At 41.9% G+C, this 23110-nt stretch overlaps 1 protein-coding gene across 2 annotated transcripts; it reads left to right on the top strand.

The window, feature by feature from the left end:
* The first annotated feature begins 28 nt into the window (after window positions 1-28).
* On the top strand, window positions 29-21837 carry CHD1L (chromodomain helicase DNA binding protein 1 like). Of its 2 annotated transcripts, XM_038181365.2 has the most exons (23): window positions 31-199; window positions 946-1058; window positions 1824-1930; window positions 3197-3311; window positions 4784-4815; window positions 6349-6430; window positions 7719-7881; window positions 8200-8355; window positions 9457-9549; window positions 10041-10137; window positions 11479-11552; window positions 12608-12718; window positions 14139-14253; window positions 14712-14865; window positions 15949-16114; window positions 17386-17531; window positions 17874-18037; window positions 18358-18566; window positions 19168-19266; window positions 19997-20067; window positions 20325-20439; window positions 20685-20793; window positions 21459-21837. In XM_038181365.2, the coding sequence occupies exons 1-23, from the start codon at window positions 82-84 to the stop codon at window positions 21535-21537; spliced, it is 2688 nt and encodes an 895-aa protein (XP_038037293.2). In that variant the 5' UTR covers window positions 31-81; the 3' UTR covers window positions 21538-21837. The 2 variants fall into 2 exon arrangements, with proteins under 2 accessions (XP_071900051.1, XP_038037293.2); XM_072043950.1 differs by lacking the exons at window positions 19997-20067; window positions 20325-20439; window positions 20685-20793; window positions 21459-21837 and having other exon boundaries at window positions 29-199; window positions 18358-18634.
* The last annotated feature ends 1273 nt before the right edge of the window (window positions 21838-23110 follow it).

Below are 23110 nucleotides of genomic sequence, written 5' to 3'. Positions count from 1 at the left end.
CTGAAGCCGTGGGGCGGTGCTCGGGGCTCGTCCCGCCCGCTGCCGGCCCCCCGGGGCTCGCCCCGCCTGTGGGGTGCCGCCATGTCGCGGCTCTGCCCGGCGCCTCAGCGCCCTGACGGGGAGAGGGATGCGGGGCTCGGTGTGGAGGAGAAAAAGGAGGAGAAGAAAGAGGAGGAGGTTTATCGGTGGGGCCTCACAGGTCAGTGCGAGGGGCTCGGTGCCGGCATTTCGTCTGCCGGATGGGTTTTCTGGTCCCTGAGAGCTGGGGAGTTATTCCTGCCCCTGCGCGCTCACCCTGCTCTTACGTTTCCTCAGGGTGAAGCTGTGGTGCAGCATCGTTTACCTCAATACTTAAGTCTATGTGTAAGAAAAAGGTCGTGAAGATTCTAATTTGACTCATTTTGTGTTTGTTTTGATACACCGTGCCCGGTAATAAGGCTTGCTCTGCAGTGGTGCTAGCCGCAGCCATCTGTGCTTGGGATCTTAGCTCAAGCTGGAAAGCGCCTTGTTGTAATGGGATTATTACACTATTACTAGTTTGTTAACAAGTATTTCCAAACTAGTAGCTTAAAGAGTGTCCCTGAAAGTAGCACTTGCATATTTAAAAAAAGTGGCCAGAGCTGAAAGTGAAGCTGCCTTCCAGGCATGTGGAGTGGCAGCTTAATTATCAGATTAAGTTCCTTGTGCAGGCCTTTCCAATGACTTTGGGGCATTCTTATGCGTACAAGCTCCTGAATGTGGTTGAAATGAATGAATTTACTGTAACATCAGCGCTTCTGCTATGCTGCAGGAGAAAACAGCACCTGCTGAAAACTTGCATGCCTTTTCTATAAGGCAGTTAGTTGGCAGAAGGTCCAGTCTGTGCAGGACCTGTTTGTGGTGGCTTCAAGCTGTGACAGTGTATTGGATGGCTATGTAACTTTAACACATTTCTTTTATTTCCAGGCATTAAACTTCGTCCATATCAAATAGAAGGTGTGAACTGGCTGGTGCGATGCTACAAGGTCCAGCATGGCTGTATCCTCGGCGATGAGATGGGTCTCGGGAAGACTTGTCAGGTGTGTCACCTTCTTCTTCTGAAAAATTGGCTCTGTCCAACTTTTTAGCCGAGTATTTCTGCATGATGAAGAAAAGCACCTAATGATTGGTCAGTTGAGCAGCCACATCCTGAAGTCCTTACACAAAAGACAGAGTTCTTTCTTTTGTTCCCGAATCACTTAAAACCCCTGATAGGACCTGAGTAACATTCCAGAAAAGTTTGGGGAGGGTTGTAGGAAAATGAGTGATCATTTTACACAGTCTTATGAATACACAATTCATAGTGTGTGCGGAATTAACAGGTAATACACAGTCAGTATGGAGACAGTGTAGTTTTGATGCACCTGCAGCAAGATGATTTTTGAGTTTCTCAACATGTGGATTAAAGTTGAGTACGTGCAAATTTTTCAGAGTTTTTTTTTTTTAGGAAGTTTTTAAATGGGATTCAGTTTCATTGGAAAATGACTGTTTGTGCTTTAGTTCAGCTGATGGTGTTCAACGAGTCTTTAAGAACAAACTGGTAGTTTTAGGAAGTGATATATAGTAGATCTTCCCTGTGACTGTTGGAGAAAGGTCTTTGGAAAAAGGGTTACAAATACTGAGGTCATGTTTTAGGCCCTAAGATTTTATGGCATTGATGCTGGGTCTCATTTGGTATTATCTTGGTTTTGCATTGTGCTGGAGACCCTGTAGGAATCAGCTACAAAGTTCAGGAAGGAGACAGTTTATGCGTTTCAGACATTCTCTTGTTAGTAAAAAAAAAAAGTGTTTCTCTTGCCTTCTAGACTATTTCTCTACTTCTTTATTTGACAAAAAAAGTAACGAACAAAGAGAGATTTCTGATACTGTGTCCTCTGTCCGTTCTGAGCAACTGGAAGGACGAACTGGAGAGGTAAGTTTCAGCAGTTGACCCACTCATATTCTTGCATGAAAAATTACAAAGACTCTTCAAATATGTTCAGTCTAAGAATTTCCTTCCTTTCAAAAGGAATAAAAGTAGAAAGGGAAGCTACCAAAACAATAAACCAATGCAAACACCGCTTGTATTTGATGCATTGCCCTTATGATGCTGTGATGTACATGAATTCATCCATCTTAAAGCAGTGGATGACTTGCAGTACAAATGCCGCCACTAGCTGCTTGTTTTTTGTTTTCTAACCCAATCCCCCCGTGCTCAGCCTCTCTTAGGCAAAATCTGCTGAAGACAGCCAGGATTCTGTATGATGAAAGGTAAGACCCCTGCTGAATAGTGTTTCTTGGCATGCTCACATGCATCTAAAATAACATTACATCTGTGCATGTAACCCATCTTCGCTGAGGTACAGTGTCTGGGCTGATAGCACATTTGCTATACCCAGAATCTGTATGTTTTAAGCTGGAGCCTTAACATTGCTTTTAAGAAGAGTTGCTGAAAGTTAAAGATTAGAACAGATGCATTTCTGCATGGTTGTTGAGAAATGCTGTGTCAGAATCTGAACTCATTGAGGTTAAATTTTGAACTGAGCTGGCCTGATTTGGGTAGACTTGCAGCTGAAACAGTTGGGGAAAAGCACATCACTTAATATGATGTATATCAATGGTGAACAGCTATCCAGGAGGAACACTAGGCAGGTATTAGTGGTGTGATTAAGTGAGGAAGAACTTTACAGACCCAACTCATCTTCCATAGAATCGGTTTTGTCTTCTTTTTCACTGTGAGGGATAGATTTTTTTGAGGTCCTGACTTGGAATTATTTGCTGCAGACATTGTTTACCTTTCTTTTAATAATTTTAATCAATTATTTGGCTCCAGCTGGAGAAACTGTGTTCGTTCACCTGCTTTTCACAAGCTTTTTCAGTTCAGAATAGCAGATGGACCATGAGACTGGTTTACCATTATCTGTGCTGAACATTGAGAGCTAGGAGAAAGCAGTTTATATGGGACTTGTCCAAACCAGAACCAGCAGCTGAGGTTCCAAGCTGAGATTCAAGTTAATCAGAAAGGGGGTAGGTTCAAGAGCTGAGGTCCAGCCATGTGTCACAGGAGGGTAAGGTGTTTGGACAGGAGGTTCTCATTATCTCTGCGTTATCCAAGTTTGACAATGGGGTCCAGGATCTTAAACATAAAAGAATTAGCTTGTCTCACTTTTTTTTTTTGCTATCTTTCTCTTGACAACAGGTTTGCTCCAGGTCTCTCCTTTGTGACGTATGTAGGCAACAAGGAGGAACGACCCAAGCTGCAGCAGAATCTGAAAGAGCAATCTCGCTTCCATGCGCTCTTAACAACATACGAGGTACATGGTGTCTTTGTCATTTGAAAGGAGAGCTTGGATTTTTCCTTGCCTTTTCCATTCCATTGTACAGCTCAGCTCTTGTTCTCTGTACTCATCTCTGATCTTCCTCAGTGATTCTCTACTCTGTAACCCACTTCCTCCACTTAGATAAGTTGCTGCAGTTTTCATGTCCCTAAGATAATCTAATTTAACCCCAGCTGTATCACAGCTTGAGTAAAGAAAACAGAAACACCCTTAACTATTGCTATGTGGCAGCTGCGTTGCCTTTCTATGTTTCCTTACAGACCTTCAGTATTTAATGGAAATGTACACGTGATATTTATTAAGATTCTATTAATCAGGCAACACAGGAACACTTTGAAAGAGCTTGCCTGTGCTTGTACCCTCTTCAGCATGCCCTCCTCAGATAAAACTCTCATTCTTGGACTGTAATATGATCAGGTTTCTATTATAATTGACAGGGCTTTGGGCTGAATCTGGTCAGGACTGTCTGGTGAAGGCCCTGTCCTGATCTAGACTGACCCAGTAGGGTTGCTTCCTTGTTGACTGCTTTAGACTCTGCATGGTCTGGTGCTCCGTTGTGTGAAGTGGGGGAAAAAAGCTTAACTTTTCTCTGATGAACCAGTCCCACTCAGGTGTTACTTCATATCAGTACTTTGATTTTGCTTTAAAAGTCTCTTAACAAACACACCAACCAATTTGAAATTAAATGAAAAAGCATCTTACAGATTTTTCTTCCTCTCTGATCTCCTTTTCCCTTTGCCTTCTCGCTTTCCCTCTCCAAGTATTTTACCTTTTTCTTCCTCTGGGAGCTGTCACCTGTGCTGATCTCTCTCAGCCTGCATCTGTTTTCATGCTGCACGAGCGGGACTGCAGTGATAAAGTCCTGAATGTGATAGGTGAAGGTGCTCGTACTGAACCAAGCCTGACAAAATGATCAACTATATGGAGATATTCATTAGCTAGTGTTTTTCTCATCTCTGTTGTTCTGATGATAAAATTCTGTGCTTTTAAAAGGTTTTTCTTAAGTGACACGATTTCTCTTCCTCTTTGAATCTGAAGTTGGGCAAACAATGTGAGCATTTAAGGATATTAGCAGGTCAGATTAATCCTCTGAAGCATGTGTTTGCTTAGAGTTAGAAAGATTGTAATGCTGAAGGTGCACAGTGTTTTCTTAGAGTGAGAAGGATATGAACAAACTTTATAGACTTGAAGAGTGTTTATGAAGTCTGTAAATTTCCATTAATTCTCCAAGGTTTTACTGCTGGTGCTTTGCCAGAGAGGCTTTAAAATGTAGGGTCACAACAGCTTGTGGTTACAAAAGCTGTCATGTTACTTTCCTTAGGTAGTAACTGTCTTCATTCCACTCTGCTGTATTTCGCCATAGTTTACAAGTAGACATAAAAGATGATCTGTTGTAACTGATGAGCCAACTTAAGTCCTAAGTAACGATCCATTTCCTTTCGTTGCAGATTTGTCTGAAAGATGCAGCATTTCTCAAACTGTGAGTCTGGTTTTAATTATTTTTCAAATTTAATTCTGCAAGTCTGTCAGAGGTTTCTGAAGCGAATGTTTATTTGTGTGCGAGATCCTACGCTTGTACCACAAGATCCAAAGATGCTCTTGAGTTATGATTAGAGCTTTGCCTGTACCACGTTTCAGTGAAGGATCCTTAATGTCAGTTAAGATGTGTCTGAACTTCTGCCAAGGACAATTCTCAAGCCAGTTAACTCAGAATAACATGATATATAGCAGCTTATAGCAGGATATTAAATATCAGTCCAGAAGATAGGCGTTTAGAGCAGAGGCAATCTTCAAAAGCTTCAGATTATAAAGGCATTAGATGAAAATTTATTTAAATTGACCTGCATTATACCGTGGTACTTGTGCTAATACCATATCCTGAAATTTATTGCCTCTTGCCACCAGTCAGAGCTGCGGAGGGCTTGCAGAGCATTGTGCTTTCTAGCAAGACTCATTCTACAGCTTAAATTCAGCCTGTAGGAAGCACTGTCATGGTCATGCAGGATTTTACAGGCACATGAAATGGGAAGGAATATTCATATTTTTTAGAACGGCATAAATGCCTTGTGATAGTGGTACGTGCTTTGACAAATGCTGTGGGCAGTCAGATACCACGAATAACTCGGGATCTTTGTAGGAGCAGAAATCCAGCAGCCCCCACAACACAATTTTGGATCTCAGCAGTAGCCAGGCTCACGGGGGGCAGCCTGTTGTTTTTCTGCAGAGCACCTGCCTTGGCCATTGCTGGAAACAGGAGGTTGTGCTGGGTGAACACATGGTAGAAGCTGCAGTTTACATAATTTACAAAATCCAGTGCAATTTACAGGTTTCCAGGCTAGCACATAATGTCAAAGCGGTGTCACTCAGCATTTTTTTCCTTCTATTATTCCTTCTGAAAAAGGTAGCTGCTAATAAGCTGCGCCTTGTCCTGTGTAGGTCTTGGAACGCATTGTAAAGGTGGGTCAGAGTTATACCCTATGGCCACTGCTCCTTACAAGCAGAATAACAATAAAAATAAGTGGAGCAAAAGCCCTACTCTAATGTAATACACGGAAGGGTCAGACCTTCTGCCATGCTTCATACTGCAACATCCTCTCTGCGCTTCAGTTGCTGAGCGTGTAGGGACATTTGACTCTCCTGGCAGTGGAGATCCACCCTTAAATAGCAAAAAGAAGAATCAAGGGGGGAAAAAAAAGTGCTATGGGGATCTTGTGCTTATATCATTTCCCACAGAAATGGAGGGAGGAGAGAGAAACAACAAATTCAAGTGAATTTACTCCAGTTATGATTTCAGAAAAACTCATCCAGGCTAGAGCTAAGAAGCTGTGTTGGCTCTTGAAAAGCTGTGAATTCTTTCCACCCTCCCACCCCTCTTGTGATTCTTGCATGTGGTTCATGGTGTGAGAGCATCTTGAGTTCAGCCAAGTAGAGGCACCGCTTATTTCGGTCTTTTTGCACTGACAGTAGTGATTTGTTTGCACCTAACTGAAGATTCTGCTTTGTTTGTTCACAGTTTTAACTGGGCTGCCTTGGTTGTAGACGAAGCTCACAGACTGAAAAATCAGAGCTCTCTGCTTTACAAGACACTTTCCGAGGTAAAATAACGCATCCATCTTTTAGCATCTGAAGATTTTTCTCTTCACAATAGGATACATATTCTCCATTTGTTCCTCTGTGTATTTTATTAAGCTCTGGGCCACAACCATTTTCCATCAGAACTGGTGAACAGATTCCCATATTTAGTGGCAGACAGACAAGGTACTATTGTGTTGGCCTTATGTGGACATGGGCAGTATTTGGAGCTTGTCTTTTATTCTGACTCATGTTTGTGCTTGACAAGTTGGAGCGATTTGAGAGACTACAAAATGTAAAGAAACCACGTGTAGCGCTGAACCACAGCTGTGCTACTGAAGCAATAGAAGTCTGACTGAGGTTGGACAGTATAAAGTGACAAAGAGGATATCTCCAACGTTGTCTAGTTGGTAGGACCCTGAATCCTGACCTGTTGACTTCCATTGTCTCACTTAATGGAGCCACCATTGTTTATTGAAATTAGTAGAAATGCTCTAACTTCCCTTGGGCCTTCCCAGGTGAGAAAGCACCCCTGCTTTCTCATGAATTAAATGAATGTCTGTGTGAAGGATTCTTGTCATGGCAGTGAAGCATGGACGTTAGGTTTGGACTGGCAGCAGCAGCAATGAAATACAATACTTCTATAAATAATTTTTTTAATTAGATTCCTGTAAGTCTTATCTTCTGAACGTATTTTTCATGATGGCTGTATTTCAGGAGTTTTGGTTATAGTTGAAAAGAAGTAGAAGTGATTCACCTGAGCTCTCCTAATGTATTTTCTATTTCTAAACTTAAGAAAAGATTTGTATTTTTTCAAAAGCAACCATATTCCCCAATTACCTTTACAAAGGTTACCATGAGCAGCATGGACCAGATAATGACACTGTGATTGTCAGAATTAGTCAGAAAATACAAATGGACGTGATCTTTTGCGGTTTCATTTCACTGGCCTATTCTGGCAGCATTTTCTAGTCAACTCTAATTACTTACACTGAGTATGCAGTATTTGACTGTAGGAAGCATGGATGTGGGAATTTTAATGATGTCGCTTTTGCACTTTGTTCTTGTTTTGCTATGCCATTTTCCTTGCACTGATGCTATCCTACTCAGTTTGGTGGAGCTCTTTTACCATACCATATGTTGGATGGGTTTGGCAGAAGTTTGCAGCATTCTACTGGCATTTATGTGCCACCTCTCATCTTGAGGTCAAGCTTAGAAGTGGTGTGGGTGGAGATGGAGTTGCACATGAAGTAACTTTTCATTTTCAGATACCATCTCCTAATCATTTTGTTTTGCTCTTGGTTCTTTCAGTTCTCTGTAGGCTTCAGCGTGCTACTCACGGGCACACCAATCCAGAACAGCCTCCAAGAACTGTACGCCTTACTCAGCTTTATTGAACCTGAGATTTTTCCTAGGGAAGAAGTGAAAGCATTTGTGGAGTGTTACCAGGCAATTGAAAAGGAGAGTGAGACAGGTAATTAATAAGCAATGCTGTACTCGAATCAGAACCAGCCGTTATCTTGACTGGGAGGCAGGCATGTTGTGTCCCCTTTATTTGCATTTTTTAATGATAGTTTTAAAATGAAGCCACTAAAAGTAACGGTTACTTATCTTAATGTAACTCTTAAAATACAGCTGCACACCTGATGTATTTGCTTTGTCTGTAAAATCGGGCTTGAACTATTTCATTAATAGATATAAGGTTCCTTTGTGCATTTATTTTGGAAGTATAGTTGTGAAGGTACTGTATAAATTACTTATGCTTAATTCAGTTATCTTTTATTCTGAATAGCCAAAGAATTACACAATCTTCTGCAGCCATTTTTGCTTCGAAGAGTCAAGTCTGAGGTGGCTGCAGAGCTTCCAAAAAAGGTGGAAGTGGTTCTGTACCATGGCATGTCAGCTCTGCAGAGGAAGTACTACAAAGCTATTTTGATGAAAGATCTAGGTAAGTGAGGGTTTTGTACCCTATCACTTGATTTGGGGGCTCTTTGATTCATCACAAGTTAAAACCATGAAACAGGAGACATATGGATCCAGAGATGGTTTTTGGCAGGACTAGGGAGGGTTAGCTTCAGGATTCTGCTTTGGGTCAGCCTGTAATTAAAAATGTTATTACCAGGTAAGCCTGTTCCTGCCTCTTGTTTTTGTGTTCAAACAAAAAGGTTATGTAGGACATTTTAGATCTGTGGATCTCTACAGATTTTCCAATAGTAATACAGATGCAATATGGCATATTGAAAACTACTGGATGTAGATTTGAGTTTCTTAGGAAACCATGTGATGCAGCCACAGACCCTTACCATAACAGCTCGCTCATTGGCACTTGGTATACAAACTAGCTGAAACAAAGCAACCTGAGGTATGAGAGCAAAGGTATTTGCTTGTCTCTGAAATCCTCCTCTTTCATCAATGCATACTACATTATGTGGTTTGCCAGTGCCTTTGTGCTGTATGGAAAATACAACTGGTGGGATGGAGAGCCTTTGTTCTTCTAGGGCTAATGCCTGGTGCTGCAAGGAGCCACCATGCAAGCTCAATCTTCTTCTTCTAAAGTCAGCCTATGTGCGTATCTCTTTGCTTTCCCCTCACAAATATACCTTCTCTATTAACTTCCTGGAAGTCTTCACTGTGCTGTATTACTTTGTCGTTGTTATTGCTGGAAAATTCAAATGAACTGCACCAAATCACTTTCACTATTTCTGATTATTTCTGTATCTATAATGTACTTTTAGAACAATGTCACTGACCCTTTCCAGGGAGTCCAGAAAGTTCCAGGGATTTTGACAAGGTGGAGGAGTTTTCATCAGGGTCTTGTTTCTAGAGGTGTGCTCAAAAAAAAAAAAAAAAAAAAAAAAGGGAGGAAAATTTCATTTGGCTCATGAAAACAAGTATGTTAATCTTGAGATGGAAATCCAAATGCAAAAGTTACGCACAGCGTTATTTCAGTGCTGAAGCAGCATAGAGCAGTGTTCAGGTGTTCTCAGTCACACAGTGGTGACATGTGGGTTTTCCTGCTCTCTTCTTTTTTCTGTGTTTTTTGTTTCAGATGCATTTGAAAGTGAAACAGGCAAGAAAGTAACACTGCAGAATGTCTTAAGTCAGCTTCGGAAGTGTGTCGCCCACCCGTATCTTTTCAACGGTAAGAAAACACTCTTCTCTCTTTTGAAGTAGAAAGAAATTCTTTTTTTTTTTTTTTTTGTGTACACATTGGTTTTCTATAATTGCTTGGCAATGTCTTAGAAGGAAGTAGTAAACAACGTTGTACTTGGATCAGAACCAGCTGTGAGTTTGTGACCAGTTCCAACACATGACAGCTCATCAGCGATGAGGAATAAAGAAGGGGCCTGTGAAACCTCTTTTTTTTTTTTTTTTTTTTTTTTTTTTTACTTTATTTCTCTACTTGATTTCTTGTGTCTTTTCTCACCTAACCGATGAAATCATTATTTAATTTTATCAAGTACTTCCAAAAGTACTGAGGGCGTTCTTTATAGGCAAAGACCATTCACTTTTCAAACAAACATCCTGGGGGTCTGCTTGGCAGTAGTTGGCAGTGCAAACACTTAGAGCTTGACCACTGAGTTGATACTCATAGGGTATTAGGTCTACCTCTGAAACTCCTTTCTGTTCCAGGTGTCGAGCCAGAGCCCTTTGAGATTGGAGACCACATTGTTGAAGCCAGTGGCAAGCTGTGTTTGTTGGATAAACTCCTTTCCTTCTTGTATGCTGGGTATGTCATGCTGGGGTGAGGAAGGTGGGATTGAAACAGGGAGAAAAGGTAAACGAAGAAGAATTGTTTTAGGTAGCCATAGATTGTGCAGACTATTCACCACAACTCAAGCACTGCCCTGTTTCATGCGTGCTGCTGAGTACCACAAGGAAGTCATTTCCTTATAAAGAGCTGCATTACAGACTGTAGAGGAATCTCAAAGATTTTTGTATCTACCTTTTAAGTATTTCTCGAAACATGTTCTCATATAATGCCAAATTTATCCTGGGAACTTGGGAGAATATACATGTGACATGGTTTTCAGCATATATTGTTTGATTGAGTTTCCTGAGAGTAACTTGCAGCACATCATCAGTTCTGTTCCTTTGCACTACCATGCCTCTATTAGCCCAGGAGGCAGAGTGCGTAATGAGCACGAGAAGAAAATTTAAGTGGACTGAAACCCAAGAGTAAGCTGAAATTTCAGCTTTGAGAACAGTATTCAGAACTTCTGATCTTTAGCTCTGGTGACTTCAGAACCTGGAACCCAAAGACGTTGGGTATTTCCCTCCAGCTCTCAGACGGGAGACAAATCAAACCACAGTCTGTGTTCTTGTGAAGTCTGTGAATTGGTGCCTCCTGCATGATACACAGATCCTATCTGCTCTCATAATTGGGCTGCAGTTTCCCTCTGACTACTCCCTAAAGCACAGGGCTTCAACAGACCCTACAAAGCTCTGATGTGGTAGTGGAGGGCATGCTGTGAATAGATGCCTCTCTCCCTTGGCCACGCAGACAGCCCTGTGCAACTTCTGGACTTGAAAAATGTCCGTGTTCTGTTCGACTGAAACCTGATTTAAACAGAGCACTCTTTTATCACCGTCTGAGGCCCAGAGCTGGAAGGGATGAGAGTTGATTTCCCACTTAAATGCTGTCTGCAGTTGTGTGTAATCTTTGAGGGTCATAGACGGAGGAGTAAATGCTGTGCTGTCACAGAGATGCTGATACCATATTTTTCCAGCATTTAAGATACTTGGGGTATGTCGTTTGAGAACAGTCTGGAGTGGCGGGTTGTGTGGTGAGGAAGACCTCATGTTGAAGCCGAGGATCCTTTTAGACAGGATTCTTTGGGCCCTCACCGGGCTGTATTCAGCCATGGCAAGTGAGGCTGACTGGTTACATCTGGATGTGGTGCCGAAAATGTGGTGAGGGAATTGGCAGTGACTCTGTGAGCCTTGGCGTGCAGTGGTGGTGAGTCCTTGCTGTGTAACAGTGGCTGGTTAAGCTTTTGTAGCCCCTCTGCTGCTCTGTGAAATGCTGTCGCAATACGTTGAAGCCCGTGATGTCTCATTCTTCTTCCAGTGGCCATCGTGTCTTGCTGTTTTCTCAGATGACTCAGCTGCTTGACATTCTGCAAGACTACATGGATTATAGAGGTATGGTCTGTGCACTTTGGCAGCACAGGGCTTACCTGAATGATCTCTGCCATACACTGTTCGTCTGGGCTGATCTGCCTGGGGTGAAGGGATTGTGATGGGGATTTATTGCTTCTTAGTAAATATCCTAAGTTGTATCCGCGCAGTTTGTGAGTTGGAAGGAGCTGAGTTTCTCTCTTTGCTGTGCCTGCCTGTAATGAACTTGCACTTCAGTGTTGTTCTTCAAATTAACTTCAGCTTTGGTTCCCTGATAAAATGGAGCTAAGAGATGGCAGGGTAGCAAAGGTTCATTACATACCTGTCTTCAATTATATACCTGAATCCTGAAGTATTTACACTAAAGGCAGTAACTCTCGGTTCAGTTTGTCCAGTACAGAACACAAAATGTGCCACATTCATACCAGGAAATTAGTTTTTGATTAAAACAGTTGTTGGCAGTGGGGCCCCAACGCGCCTGCTTTGGCAAGGTTACCAAAGTGTTCTTGGGACCTTTTCTTTTGTTTCAGTCCACATGGCTCCATGCCTACTTAGGATTTCCCATGAAAGAGGCTTTTGTTTGGTGTTTATGGTTTTGGACAGCTAATAATGCAATAGAAAGCCAAGTCTAAGGCCATATCCCATACTGCTTGCTCACAAGAAAGCACACACTGAAGGCAGGAGGGAGTTTGTTTAAGGAAGATCTGATGGTTGTTGGCCTGTATTGTGGGGCCAACAGCCAGCACAACAAAGTCTGAAATAGGACTTTGTGCTAATGTTCTTTTAATTTGCCTTTTCAATTTTCCCATCTAGTTTCCACACAGTAAATCAACCGCTAAGGATTTCTGCTTCAGATTGACTGTTGACAAAGAGTAATTTAGCTGAATCTGGAAGTTAGGGTCACTACTTCAGTTTATACAAGGTTTAACTGGAAAAGAACAAAGGGGTTGAAACGAATAAAATTCAAATCAAGGCAGGAGGATTTGGCGTAAAAAGTCAGTGAGCCTATGGAGAATGAGCTAAGCAAATGAGAGCATAGACAGAATTTCAGAAACATAAATTTTGCTTGTTTTGGTAAGGCTACAGCTACGAGAGGCTGGACGGGTCTGTCAGGGGTGAAGAGAGACACCTTGCCATCAAGAACTTCGGTCAACAGCCCATCTTTGTCTTCCTGCTGAGCACCAGAGCAGGTAAGTAAGTAAGGAAGAGACAACCCCTGTCTTGCTCCTGCATTCTTTTGTTCTTTCTGGCAAGAATTCAGGGTGTTCTGAGTCCTGCAGCCCCTGTTCATGTGGGGGATTTTTGAGGGAGACTTGACACATCCTGAGCTTGGGTTTCTCACCTAGGACATCTGGTTTCTGTGCTTTCCTTTCAACAGCTGATGCCAAGATACTTTTCATGTTGCAGCCATTTGTGTTACTTTTTTATTCTAAGCCCTATGCCTGTCTGTGTGCCAGATTAAGCTCAAGGAATCTCACCAGCATTTTATTTCTGCAAGCACCAGACTTTAGGCAGGAATAGACTTCCTTTAGGTAAGCTGGTGGAATTGCTTCTTGGGTTTCCTGAACATGGATGTGCTCTTTAGCTGTCAGACAGGCTCAACTGAGAGCCTTTTACCTTCCAGAGACTGCAAAGAATGCCATGGGACTGCCATCTGTGCAGTTCTTCAGGCAGATCTGGATCTTCTACGCAGTTTCAGACCTCCCTGTATCGATTCAGACAAGCACTCTCATCCCGAGAGAGGATCAACACTGCTTGATCTCAAACGTCAGACTCAGTCTAGGTTAAGTTGCTTTTTACTGCACAGCGCTGTGGCCAAGGCATCTTGTATCCAGCTGGAAACTGCTGTGCCAGCAGTATTTCCAGCCTTGCTATGTTATGGGCAGAGATTTTGAGGTGCACAACTGTCTCCACTTGCAGGGATATTCTGATTATTGTGAATTGCTTGGCATGAGCGGGAAGGAATGTACTTCAACAGGTTTCCCCTCTTTGGCTATGGTATGCTAAATACTATAGTCAGATATTAAAAACAAACAAAAACAACAACAAAAAACTATTATTTTTTTTCCTTTCATTCCACGAGAGCCTAAATTCTAACCTCAGAAACTGTTTAAGTCATGTAAATACCTAGGCCCTGGTTATTCTGTAGTTGGGCATGGTGTTTTTCACTGTTTCAGCTGTCAGGTTTGCCAGTAGCCTCTATGCTGCAGCCAAGTCGTGACTTGGGCAGTCTTTTGTAGCCTCAGTGAAGGCAGTCCTCGCTGCATTAGTCTTCCTGCCAGCTGAATAATGTCTGTGGTCATTAGTCTTAACAACCAATCTCCTTTGCATTGGTTCACTTGCATCCTATCTTCTCCTCTCCTCCTCCTCTTTGCTTTTTTTTTATTTATTTTATTATTTTTTTTGCAGAAAGCTGGCATCACAGATAAGTATAGAAATACTAGGTTTATCCATCTCTTTGGATCACTGTGAGACTCAGGCTTGGGGTTGAGAGATGGATCAAATGTGATGTAATTGATCAGATCTGACAGAACCTTGCACAGCGTAAATTCTCCAGTGGCACCTTTATTTTCTGCTGGTGACATATTTTGTGATCTTCTTTGTTCATAGGTGGAGTTGGCATGAACCTGACAGCAGCAGATACGGTTATTTTTGCTGACAGTGATTTTAACCCACAAAACGACTTGCAAGCAATAGCAAGAGCTCACCGGATTGGGCAGCACAAGTGAGAAACGTTGCTACTTCTTGTGTGGTTGCTGAATCTCTCGGTCTTTCAGTAATTCTTTCCCTATCCATTAGAAAGGAGGCTTAAAGGACAATAGATTAAATGTCAGAGAAAGATCAGAGAATATCTCATGTCTTTTGTTGTTTTTTTTTTTTCATGCAGTCTTGTCCTTGTCACATGTCTAGGGTGCAAGCTTTGTAGATTTGAAGGAGGGGAGGGAATGTGGAGCATTTCCTGCGCTCTTGCAGTGAGCACTGGTCTTGTGTCAAGAAATAGTTGTTTCAGCATTAAATTTCTTCTGACTGTCTTTGTTCATTTTGCTCTTGCCTTTTTGTCCCTAACAAAAGATTGGGTTAGGCGACAGAGTTCCATGCAAGCAAAGAGCTTAACAGCTTTAATGCACCTCAAAAAAAAAAAAAAAAAAAGGAAATAATAAGAATTCTCTTGAACTTTTGAAGGCCTGTAAAAATTATCCGCTTGATTGGGCGAGATACAATTGAAGAAATAATCTACCGAAGAGCTGCTTCCAAGCTTCGGCTGACAAATGCCATTGTAGAAGGAGGCCAGTTTGCTCTGGGAGTACCCAAGCCTCAAGGAGCAGCAGATTTACAGGTAAAATAGAACAATAACCCTCAGTTTGACTCCAGTAATGTCTGGAAATGCCAGAGTGTTTCTTGAATTTTGTATGATATGAACCCATTAAAGCATTTATATTTTGGGGGAGATTTGTGTTGACATGACAGATGTGTCCAAGGAACCAAAATTATATTCTAGGTCCAGACATGATTTGAGATTTGAAGACAGTTCTTAGAATTTTGAGGTGCATCTAATGTGTAAAAGGTGTGTGTTTTCTTGGTGAAGAGGGGAAGGTAGAACCTCTCTTGTACTACTTGTATATTTTTAATCATAACGGGTATAAAGTGGAAGCTGACTCATTGTTTCTAGGAACGTATCCGTCTCTGTTGCTTCTCTCTCAAAAACAGAGCTGATGATGAGCACTTTGTCAGCTTTTGGTTGCTAGTCTGAAACTTGCTCAACCTTCTGTTGACCTCCTGGCAAATAAAATGTCTCAGGAGTCAGGGCGTGATTTATAATTCTGACCTGAAAGCTGAGGTTTAGGCTGAGAACTTGGGTTGAAAGCATCAAGCAAAGTGAGATCAGGGGGAATGTATTCCCCTGTATGCAGCTTAACCTAGGAAAGGTTTGGAATTAGTGTATCTTTTCCCCCCGCCACCCTCTACCCCTCCATCAGCATTTATCTCAGCAATTACAATTTCCATGGGAGAAGTGGAACTGAGCCAATAGGAAATTCCACGCTGATATTTTTCTCTCCGTTAATTTTTGTGGGATATAAATTCTTCCCCTCCCCGCAGCCAACAGGCCTGGACCTTTTGGCTTTGAGGAAAGCTGCTTGAATGCCATCAGCATAATGCTGTTTTATTGTTTAGCCTGCGGAGAAAAATGACCTTTCGAGTCTGGATGAGAATGTTTGAGGGAGATATTCTGTAGAGGCCTGTCTCATCAGGTATTAGGAGAACTAAGCGTGTTAAAACTTAAGTATTTGGACAGGTAACATAAAGGATTAGATTCTTCCACTCTTACAACCTTTGTATTTCTGTCTCAGAAGCTCAAAACACTGGGATTGGCATGGAATTAGGATATTTTAATAGTGGACTTCCCTTCTCTTTGTTAAAGCTGAGTGAAATCCTGAAATTTGGCTTGGATAAATTGCTGTCCTCTGAAGGGAGTACTATTCAAGATGTGGAGCTAGAAAACATCCTTGGAGAGACAAAGGAAGGGAAGTGGATAACGGATGTTGTCCTGCCGCGCGAGGACGAGAATGAAGAGGAGGATACAGAGAGTAAGTTAAGAATCTAAATACCTATGTAATGAGTGACACTTGAATGCTAGTAGAGAACATCCACTAGGCTGGAGTTGCATTTTTGAGGTAACAAGAAGAAAAGTGGACTTGTAATTAAACAAGTGACCTGGATTTTGTTGGTGGCTTATCCGTGGTCTTTATTTTTGAGCTTTTATTTGTCTTTCTTACTGTGTTCTTGTTTGCCTATCCATTAGATAATGGTTACAATACTCTACCCAGTTTGGTGGCTTGGGGGGGCTGAATTCCTTAATGTGATTCAAATATTTTGAGACCTCAGAAAAGGGAAAGTATTCAAATTACAACTACTGTTATTCCCCCCGAGAGCCCTTATGACAGAATTACAGTTTTAGAGAGACAACAGTGACTTAAGGAAAGACCATATAGCATGTGCTTCATAGTTGTACAAAAGATTACTGGCCATGAAAATCACAGGTTTAAATGACCTTAAAGAGTTCCAAAATAAGAGGTAAGAAATGCAGAGCCATGGAGTCTAAACAACTAGAACAAACCTATTTTGTTTTTAGAACTCTACCTTCCAATCCAAATGTCACATAACTGTGATCACTTCTCCATAACCCCATATTACACGAGAATAAATTCTAAGGAAACTTTCCCTCTTGTGTCATAATGAGAGAGACTGACTTTGCTTTGAGTACACAGTAGCACATTTCTGCGACCAAAGCAGAAATATGGCCCTTTAGGGTAGGTATTGTCCATTATATAGCAGTTGCCAGCAACAAGCAATTCTCTGAGAGTTGGCTAAGAGTGGTATTTTCTGTTGCTACTTAAAGAAGAGCAGTGGTACCACCCTGTGTAATAGTTACTGGGAAAACAACTCACCCGATGAGCAGTAACTCTGGATTGCCAGTTCCATGCTTTTATTTTGTTTGCAAACTCTAAAGGAGAAGTTTGCAATCCATTTACATGAGTTGTAAAGCTAAACAGATTCACTGCTGGTAGGGGTGGAGTGACCAAAGAGAACAGTGATGGAGCAACAACTTTAAGCAGTTAATTGGCTGAAATAGGAAAAAAATAGTTAACTGAAAAGCTTTTGTCTGAGGAAGTGGGTCTTGATTCAACATGATGCTACCACTGACTATACAAAAAAAGTAATGATGACAGTAACTGTCTTTTTTCTACTGAGGGTAGAATAGTGTCACAGAGAAGCCCGTTTTCTTTTGATCTCACTATATGTATTCAGATGTGAGTGGCTTTCCATTCCTTTTTATGTTTTTTCATTATTTTTAAAGATCACATGTATGTATATGAAGGCAAAGATTATTCAAAGGAACCCAGCAGAGAAGACAAAAAAGCATTTGATCAGCTTTTGGATCTTCAGAAAGCCTTGACTGAAGAGACCACTATGGAGGGGAGAGCTCTCCGGAACAAAACAAACGTAAGGCAAAAGACATGAGAGGGCATATGATGCTCCTAATTGTGGAAAATGAGGCTGGTGGTTTCAACTCCTTATTTACAGCTTGCAGAAAACATGTTAAAAGATTCGGATGCCAATGTAGTAAGGCTCTTGAATCTGAAGGTTGGACAATTCATCAATTCTGAGGGTGGATCAGAGATATTAGTTCAGGGCACTAATACAAATTTATGTCACAAAACTGTATTTACGTGACTGCTGGGATTTGATGGTTAAGACCTGTGGACAGGTAGACAAATGGGAAAGGAGTAAGTAACCAGACATGGGTTTGAGGTTAACATTCTTTTTGTGTGATACTTTCTCCAGGCCCTTCTCTCAGGCCTCCAGGAGCAGTCGACCAGGAGGAAACATTTGTTGAGCACAGAGGAGCTGGAGGCTAGGAGGAAGAAGCGCCAAGAAGCAGCAGCAAAGAGAGCAAGGCTTATGGAGGAAAGAAGGAAGGCAAAAGCAGAGGCAGAACACATGAAAAAGTATGGCTTGCACTGTATTAGCTACTTTTAAACTGATGTCTATGCTCTGGAGAAGTGAATCTGATTGCCCAAAACAAAATCGTGGTCTGCATCCACTCTGGCAGGTGGGGCTGAGAGTAAGGGAAGGAGATAATGACAAAATTGCTTCAGACCACCCTCATGAGAGGGTAACCTTGGTTCCTGTCTAAAATAGAGGAGGGCAGCAGAAGGAAAACTAGTTAGTGTCTCCTGTGTTTTGTTGCAATCTTTTAAAACAAGGTGTTAGCCACCTGCCTTTGATTTTTTTTCACTGAACATGGTCTTCTCTTGTTTTGTTACAGGATGGCCTGGTGGGAGTCAAATCATTACACGTCTTCCTGTCTCCCTTCAGAGGAAAGCGATTCTGAAGAAGAGTCTGAAGAAGGAGAGTCTGGGCTGAATGTGGATTTAGATTACAGAGATGTGGACCTAAACTGTATCAAGTATGTCATGGGAGATGTCACCCACCCCAAAGCAGAAGAGGAGGATGCCATCATTGTCCACTGCCTAGGTGGGACTTATGACAATAGAAATGCACAGGACCTCTGTTAAGACACTAAAGCTGAGGAAAAAAATCAGGTTAGAGTTCCTCCTGAATCAGTATTGGAGCAGCTCTTGAACCAGGGCTGTAGTAGAACATTATAAGCTGCTTTGGCTTCTGTTAAAATTAGCACAAAAACTCATTTTTAAAGTGGAAATGTCAACTGAAAATAAAAGCCCACAAATGACAAGCGTCTATTTGTGGAAAGCCCAAGGCACAAGTCTGGGACATATCCAGGGTGAGCATGCATCTCTTATGAGAGTACTGATAGTTTTGTATGCCCACTACCATGATCATTGCTTGGTTAAGCATCTGTAGCAGGCAGTGAGAAGGAATTATCCCTGCAGGGTTTTACAGGGAACTGTGGTAAGTTTGTTTTTCCTTGATGCTTAAGGTTTATTCTCTAGGATGGTCCTTTATGCTTTATTCACGTGTGACTTCAGTTCATGTGTGGTTCCCATAGCTGTTTTTGATGGGCATTTGTTGCATTTGGTCAGAGCAGGTCTCTTTCCTGCAAGAGTGCTCTTAGCTTCAGTTTCTAAAAGGAGCCTAACTTGTCATTGCGTTCTAGATGACTCCGGCCGCTGGGGAAGGGGTGGTTTGTTTACAGCTCTGGAGACTCGTTCTGATCAGCCAAGAAAAGTATACGAGATGGCAGGAAAGATGAAAGGTAAGATTAAAACATGACCTTAGGCCAAGATACTTAAGAGTTTAAATCCCACTGATGTTGCAGGAGTGAGGAGGCTGAATACCTTGACGGTCATATTTTTTACTCTTTTTCTAAATGTTTACCTCTTAAAGTAGTAACACAGAGGGTGTTTTGACTTGTCTTGGGAGCGTGAGAACTCTGCATAAGGGTTGGTCATTCTGATCCATTCGGCAAATTACCAAAAAACCAGAATCACTATAAACAACTCGTTCATTATCCAGGGAATGTTTTTCACAGTATGAGGCAGAGCCCCATGTCTTCTGTCAAAATGCTTTTAAGTAGGATGAAAGCCATCTCAGTCAGTATCCAATGGGGCCTTTTGTTCCCTCTAAACATTAATCTTCTCCTGAGCATGTATTAGCAGTTTTGAGCTACCTGCAGCTGGTGAAGAATGCACATCTTGCTGTAGGGGGATCTGCTGTTTTTTATAATTTCCCAGTAGATGCTTTATTCTTGTTCCAGTGTTTGTCTTGCCATTTGTGGTCTTTGAGCGGGGAGTGTGTCTGCGTGTGTCGGGGCAGGTAATATCTGCCTTGCTTCTGCGGCCACTTAAAGTGACTGACAGACTGCTGAAACCAGCATGAGGAGATAAAGCAAAGAAGAGTAACACAGGACATGACAGTGAAATGTCTGCTGCATTCACTTACCATTGATTATTTTTTTTCTTGTTCTGTTCTTGTTTTCTGGACAGACCTGCATTTGGGAGGAACCTTGTTATTCCCCATTGATGATAAAAAATCCAGGAAGAAAGGACAGGACTTGGTGAGAATGAGAAACTCCTTTTTGGGTTATTCTGTCCATGTTTTCGAAGCTGTGTGTAATGAACTTGGGTCTTTTTCCCAGTAATAGTGGCACTGAATACTGAACATGGCTTAGTGGCAGTTAAATATTAGAGAAGATGAGATTTTTTTGAGTTTATGAAAGCTAATAATTAATAATGCAGCTTTCCAGCAGCTATCACTTTATCTCGTACGACTGCGTATAGACTCCACTTCAGTTTTTGTGTGTTTTCTCCTTAGTTGGCCTTGATTGTAGCTCAGCATCGAGATCGATCCAACAACTTGTCTGGCATTAAGCTGTCTGCTCTGGAAAAGGGCCTGAAGAAGATTTATTTTGCAGCTAAGAAAAGGAATGGTAAGTGCTCATGTGGTAGAATAGTGAATCCTCACTTACACGTGTGATTGCACCTAGAGAAGATGACCAATTTCCACCTCTCCTGTGTTACTTTTTCTGAAGTGAAGGAAAAGTGAGATCTCCATTAATATGTTGTATTCCAAAATATGCCTTCTATTCTTGTTGGGCAGCTTGAACTCTTTATCTAGACTGCTTTCTGTGAGTGTATCTTGTCCTAAAGGCCGTGCCCTCTCTTCACTCCTCAGCATCAGTACATCTTCCACGTATTGGGTATGCGACAAGAGGTTTCAACTGGTATGGTACCGAACGCCTCATCCGGAAATATTTGGCAGCACGGGGCATCCCCACTCTCATGTATCCTTTTGGAGTTTGCTTTATTGGTTCAAAATCTAATATTGGAATGATCCCCTAATTATCTTGGTGAGAACAAGGAAAACATGCTGCAGTCCAGCTAAAAACTTGGTTTATCTGACTTTGCTGTCATTCAGGTACTCACTTCACAGTAAGGACTTAACTGTCTTAAGTGATAGTCATCGATTAGTGTACGTCTGACAGAACTTTCTGGAAATGGATGCTCATATTCTGTTGGCAGCCATCAATGTAACTCTATATGCCACATCCGTGGAGGAGATGACTGAAACTTCAGAATAACAGAAATGACTCAAAGTAGAAAAACTAAAGACGTGGGGGGAAAAAAACAACATTACATGTTCCAAGCAAGTTATCACTTGCTTCCTTGGTGAAACATGGGAGCTGGTGTGTGTTGGGACAAGCTCTCGTAACAAAATAGCTCACTGCTTTCACCTTCCAGGAAAGGAATCGAGCAGTTACAAGGAGGTTCTGTTTTGTCACTTCTCTGGGAAGACATGCATTTCTGTAGTGCCACTGTCAGCAATGCTGTGAAATCGAAAATCTGACAGAAAAAGAATAGTATACAGGGCATTCTGCCTTCTTGCTTGGAGAATCTCTTGGTGGACATGTCTGGCATTCCACAGCATTTCCTTGACACTTTTTATTAGATACTACTTCCCTCGGAATAAAGGGTTTTCCTCTGCTTCACAACCATCTTCATCTTCAACAACAGTCTCAAAACCATGAAGAGGCAATAATTTTATTGAGAAACGTGCACAAAAAGCGAGGATCTTTTTAACATCGTGTATGCATCCACTTCAGAAGTGTGACTTGTGCAGTTGTTACTTCTCTCTCTCTCTTATTTTACTGGTCAGAACACTTACATACTGTCCTTGGCTCTGGAGTGGAATCAGACTAGTTCAGAGAGTGTTTGGGTGAGGATGTTGGCTCAATCCTAAATCTGTTTTGGAGATGGAAAATTAAACTTTCATCACTGGTCAGTTGTTATCCCTTACATTAAAGTTCTTGCTATGACTTGGAACAATATCCCTTTAACTGCTTTTTTTTCTCCCTTTCAGATTTCATCCCCTGTCACACTATACCTCTGTTCAGTCAGCTTTTAATGATTACCTGGGACAGTGTACACGCACACATAAATGTCTTGATGTAAAGAAGTTGTCTGTATTAACGATGTCGCATGACACCTGCGCAGTATAAACTGTTTATACTGTCCCAGTTCCCCAGAAGCCCAATTAATTTGCATTTGTTCAAGCATAAAAATTTAGCCACGTAATGATGTGCTGACGTTCTAGCAGAATCTTGACCAGAATTGTTGTCAAAGGGATGCAAGGCTGCCAAAACTTGAGGAGGGTTTTATAAATGACACCCTTCCTCCTCCCACAACTCCTTTTTCATTATGCAGTTCTTTGACTGTTGCAGCTGTTGGGCAAAACCAGTTCCTTAACGCAGCCGAAAAAGATGTTTGAAAGGTTCCCTGACCCTTTGATTCAATTTAAAGAAATCTTAATGCAAAGTTTTTGACGTTGGCTTTGTTCTGTTGCAACAGAACTTTCCTGGGTTTCGTGGTGTTGGTGCTATTTATTGGCTTTAGCATGTAGGGTGCAGCCAGGCAACAGTAACTCTCCTAGTAAGTGCCTTGACCAGAAGGAAAAAGAGAGACAGGGAGGTGCCAAACTTGATTCATCAGTGAGTTGAGCTTCCAAAAGGAAATAATCCCACAAGTGATGGAAAGTATGTCTTTAAATAGCCAATTGCCAACCTGCTTTTCATCCACTATCTCGTTACTTTAACATTATCATGCCTGATTTTTGATACAGATTGTCACGCTGACTGGCATGCTCCACACTAGAAGCCTTTCTGAATTGGATAATCTCTCATTCCCTCTTAGCTCTGCTAGAAAACCCCAACTGATTCATTATCTCCTTTAACCCTGCTGAAGCTTTTGTAAGCTAGTGCTGCATTGCCCCTCTGTGGGTAGGACCTTTCAGCTTCTCCGAGGAGTAATCCCTGTGGATTTGGCAAAGGGCTTGCAGGATCAGAGGCTGACTGCGAAGACTTTCTGGGGTGAAAGGTGGTGAGTAGCTGTACATTACCTCGTTTTCCTCGTTAGGTGAACTGGCACTCTTCCAGCTGGCCGGCTGGTGGCACTGTTAATCAGCAGCAGCAGCAGCAGTACAAGTTGCTCTTCATCCTGCTTTCAGAGAGCAGGGCAGTGATCTCCAGCCTGGAAAAATATTACCTTTTTGCCAGAATTAAAGGATCAGTTATGCTTCTCTTTGTCAGCCTCACTGAACACTTA

The sequence above is a fragment of the Anas platyrhynchos genome, chromosome 1 (genome assembly GCF_047663525.1).
Source record: "Anas platyrhynchos isolate ZD024472 breed Pekin duck chromosome 1, IASCAAS_PekinDuck_T2T, whole genome shotgun sequence".
Classification (NCBI taxonomy): Eukaryota; Metazoa; Chordata; class Aves; order Anseriformes; family Anatidae; genus Anas; species Anas platyrhynchos.
Note: the sequence above shows the minus strand (reverse complement) of the source record. Positions and strands in the feature narration are given on the sequence as shown.

Coding starts and splice junctions, on each gene's coding strand:
- CHD1L (XM_038181365.2), top strand. CDS start 82: ATGTCGCGGCTCTGCCCGGCGCCTCAGCGCCCTGACGGGGAGAGGGAT. Junction 4,816..6,348: donor GATGCAGCATTTCTCAAACT/GTGAGTCTGGTT, acceptor GTTTGTTCACAG/TTTTAACTGGGCTGCCTTGG. Junction 14,254..14,711: donor CACCGGATTGGGCAGCACAA/GTGAGAAACGTT, acceptor GAACTTTTGAAG/GCCTGTAAAAATTATCCGCT.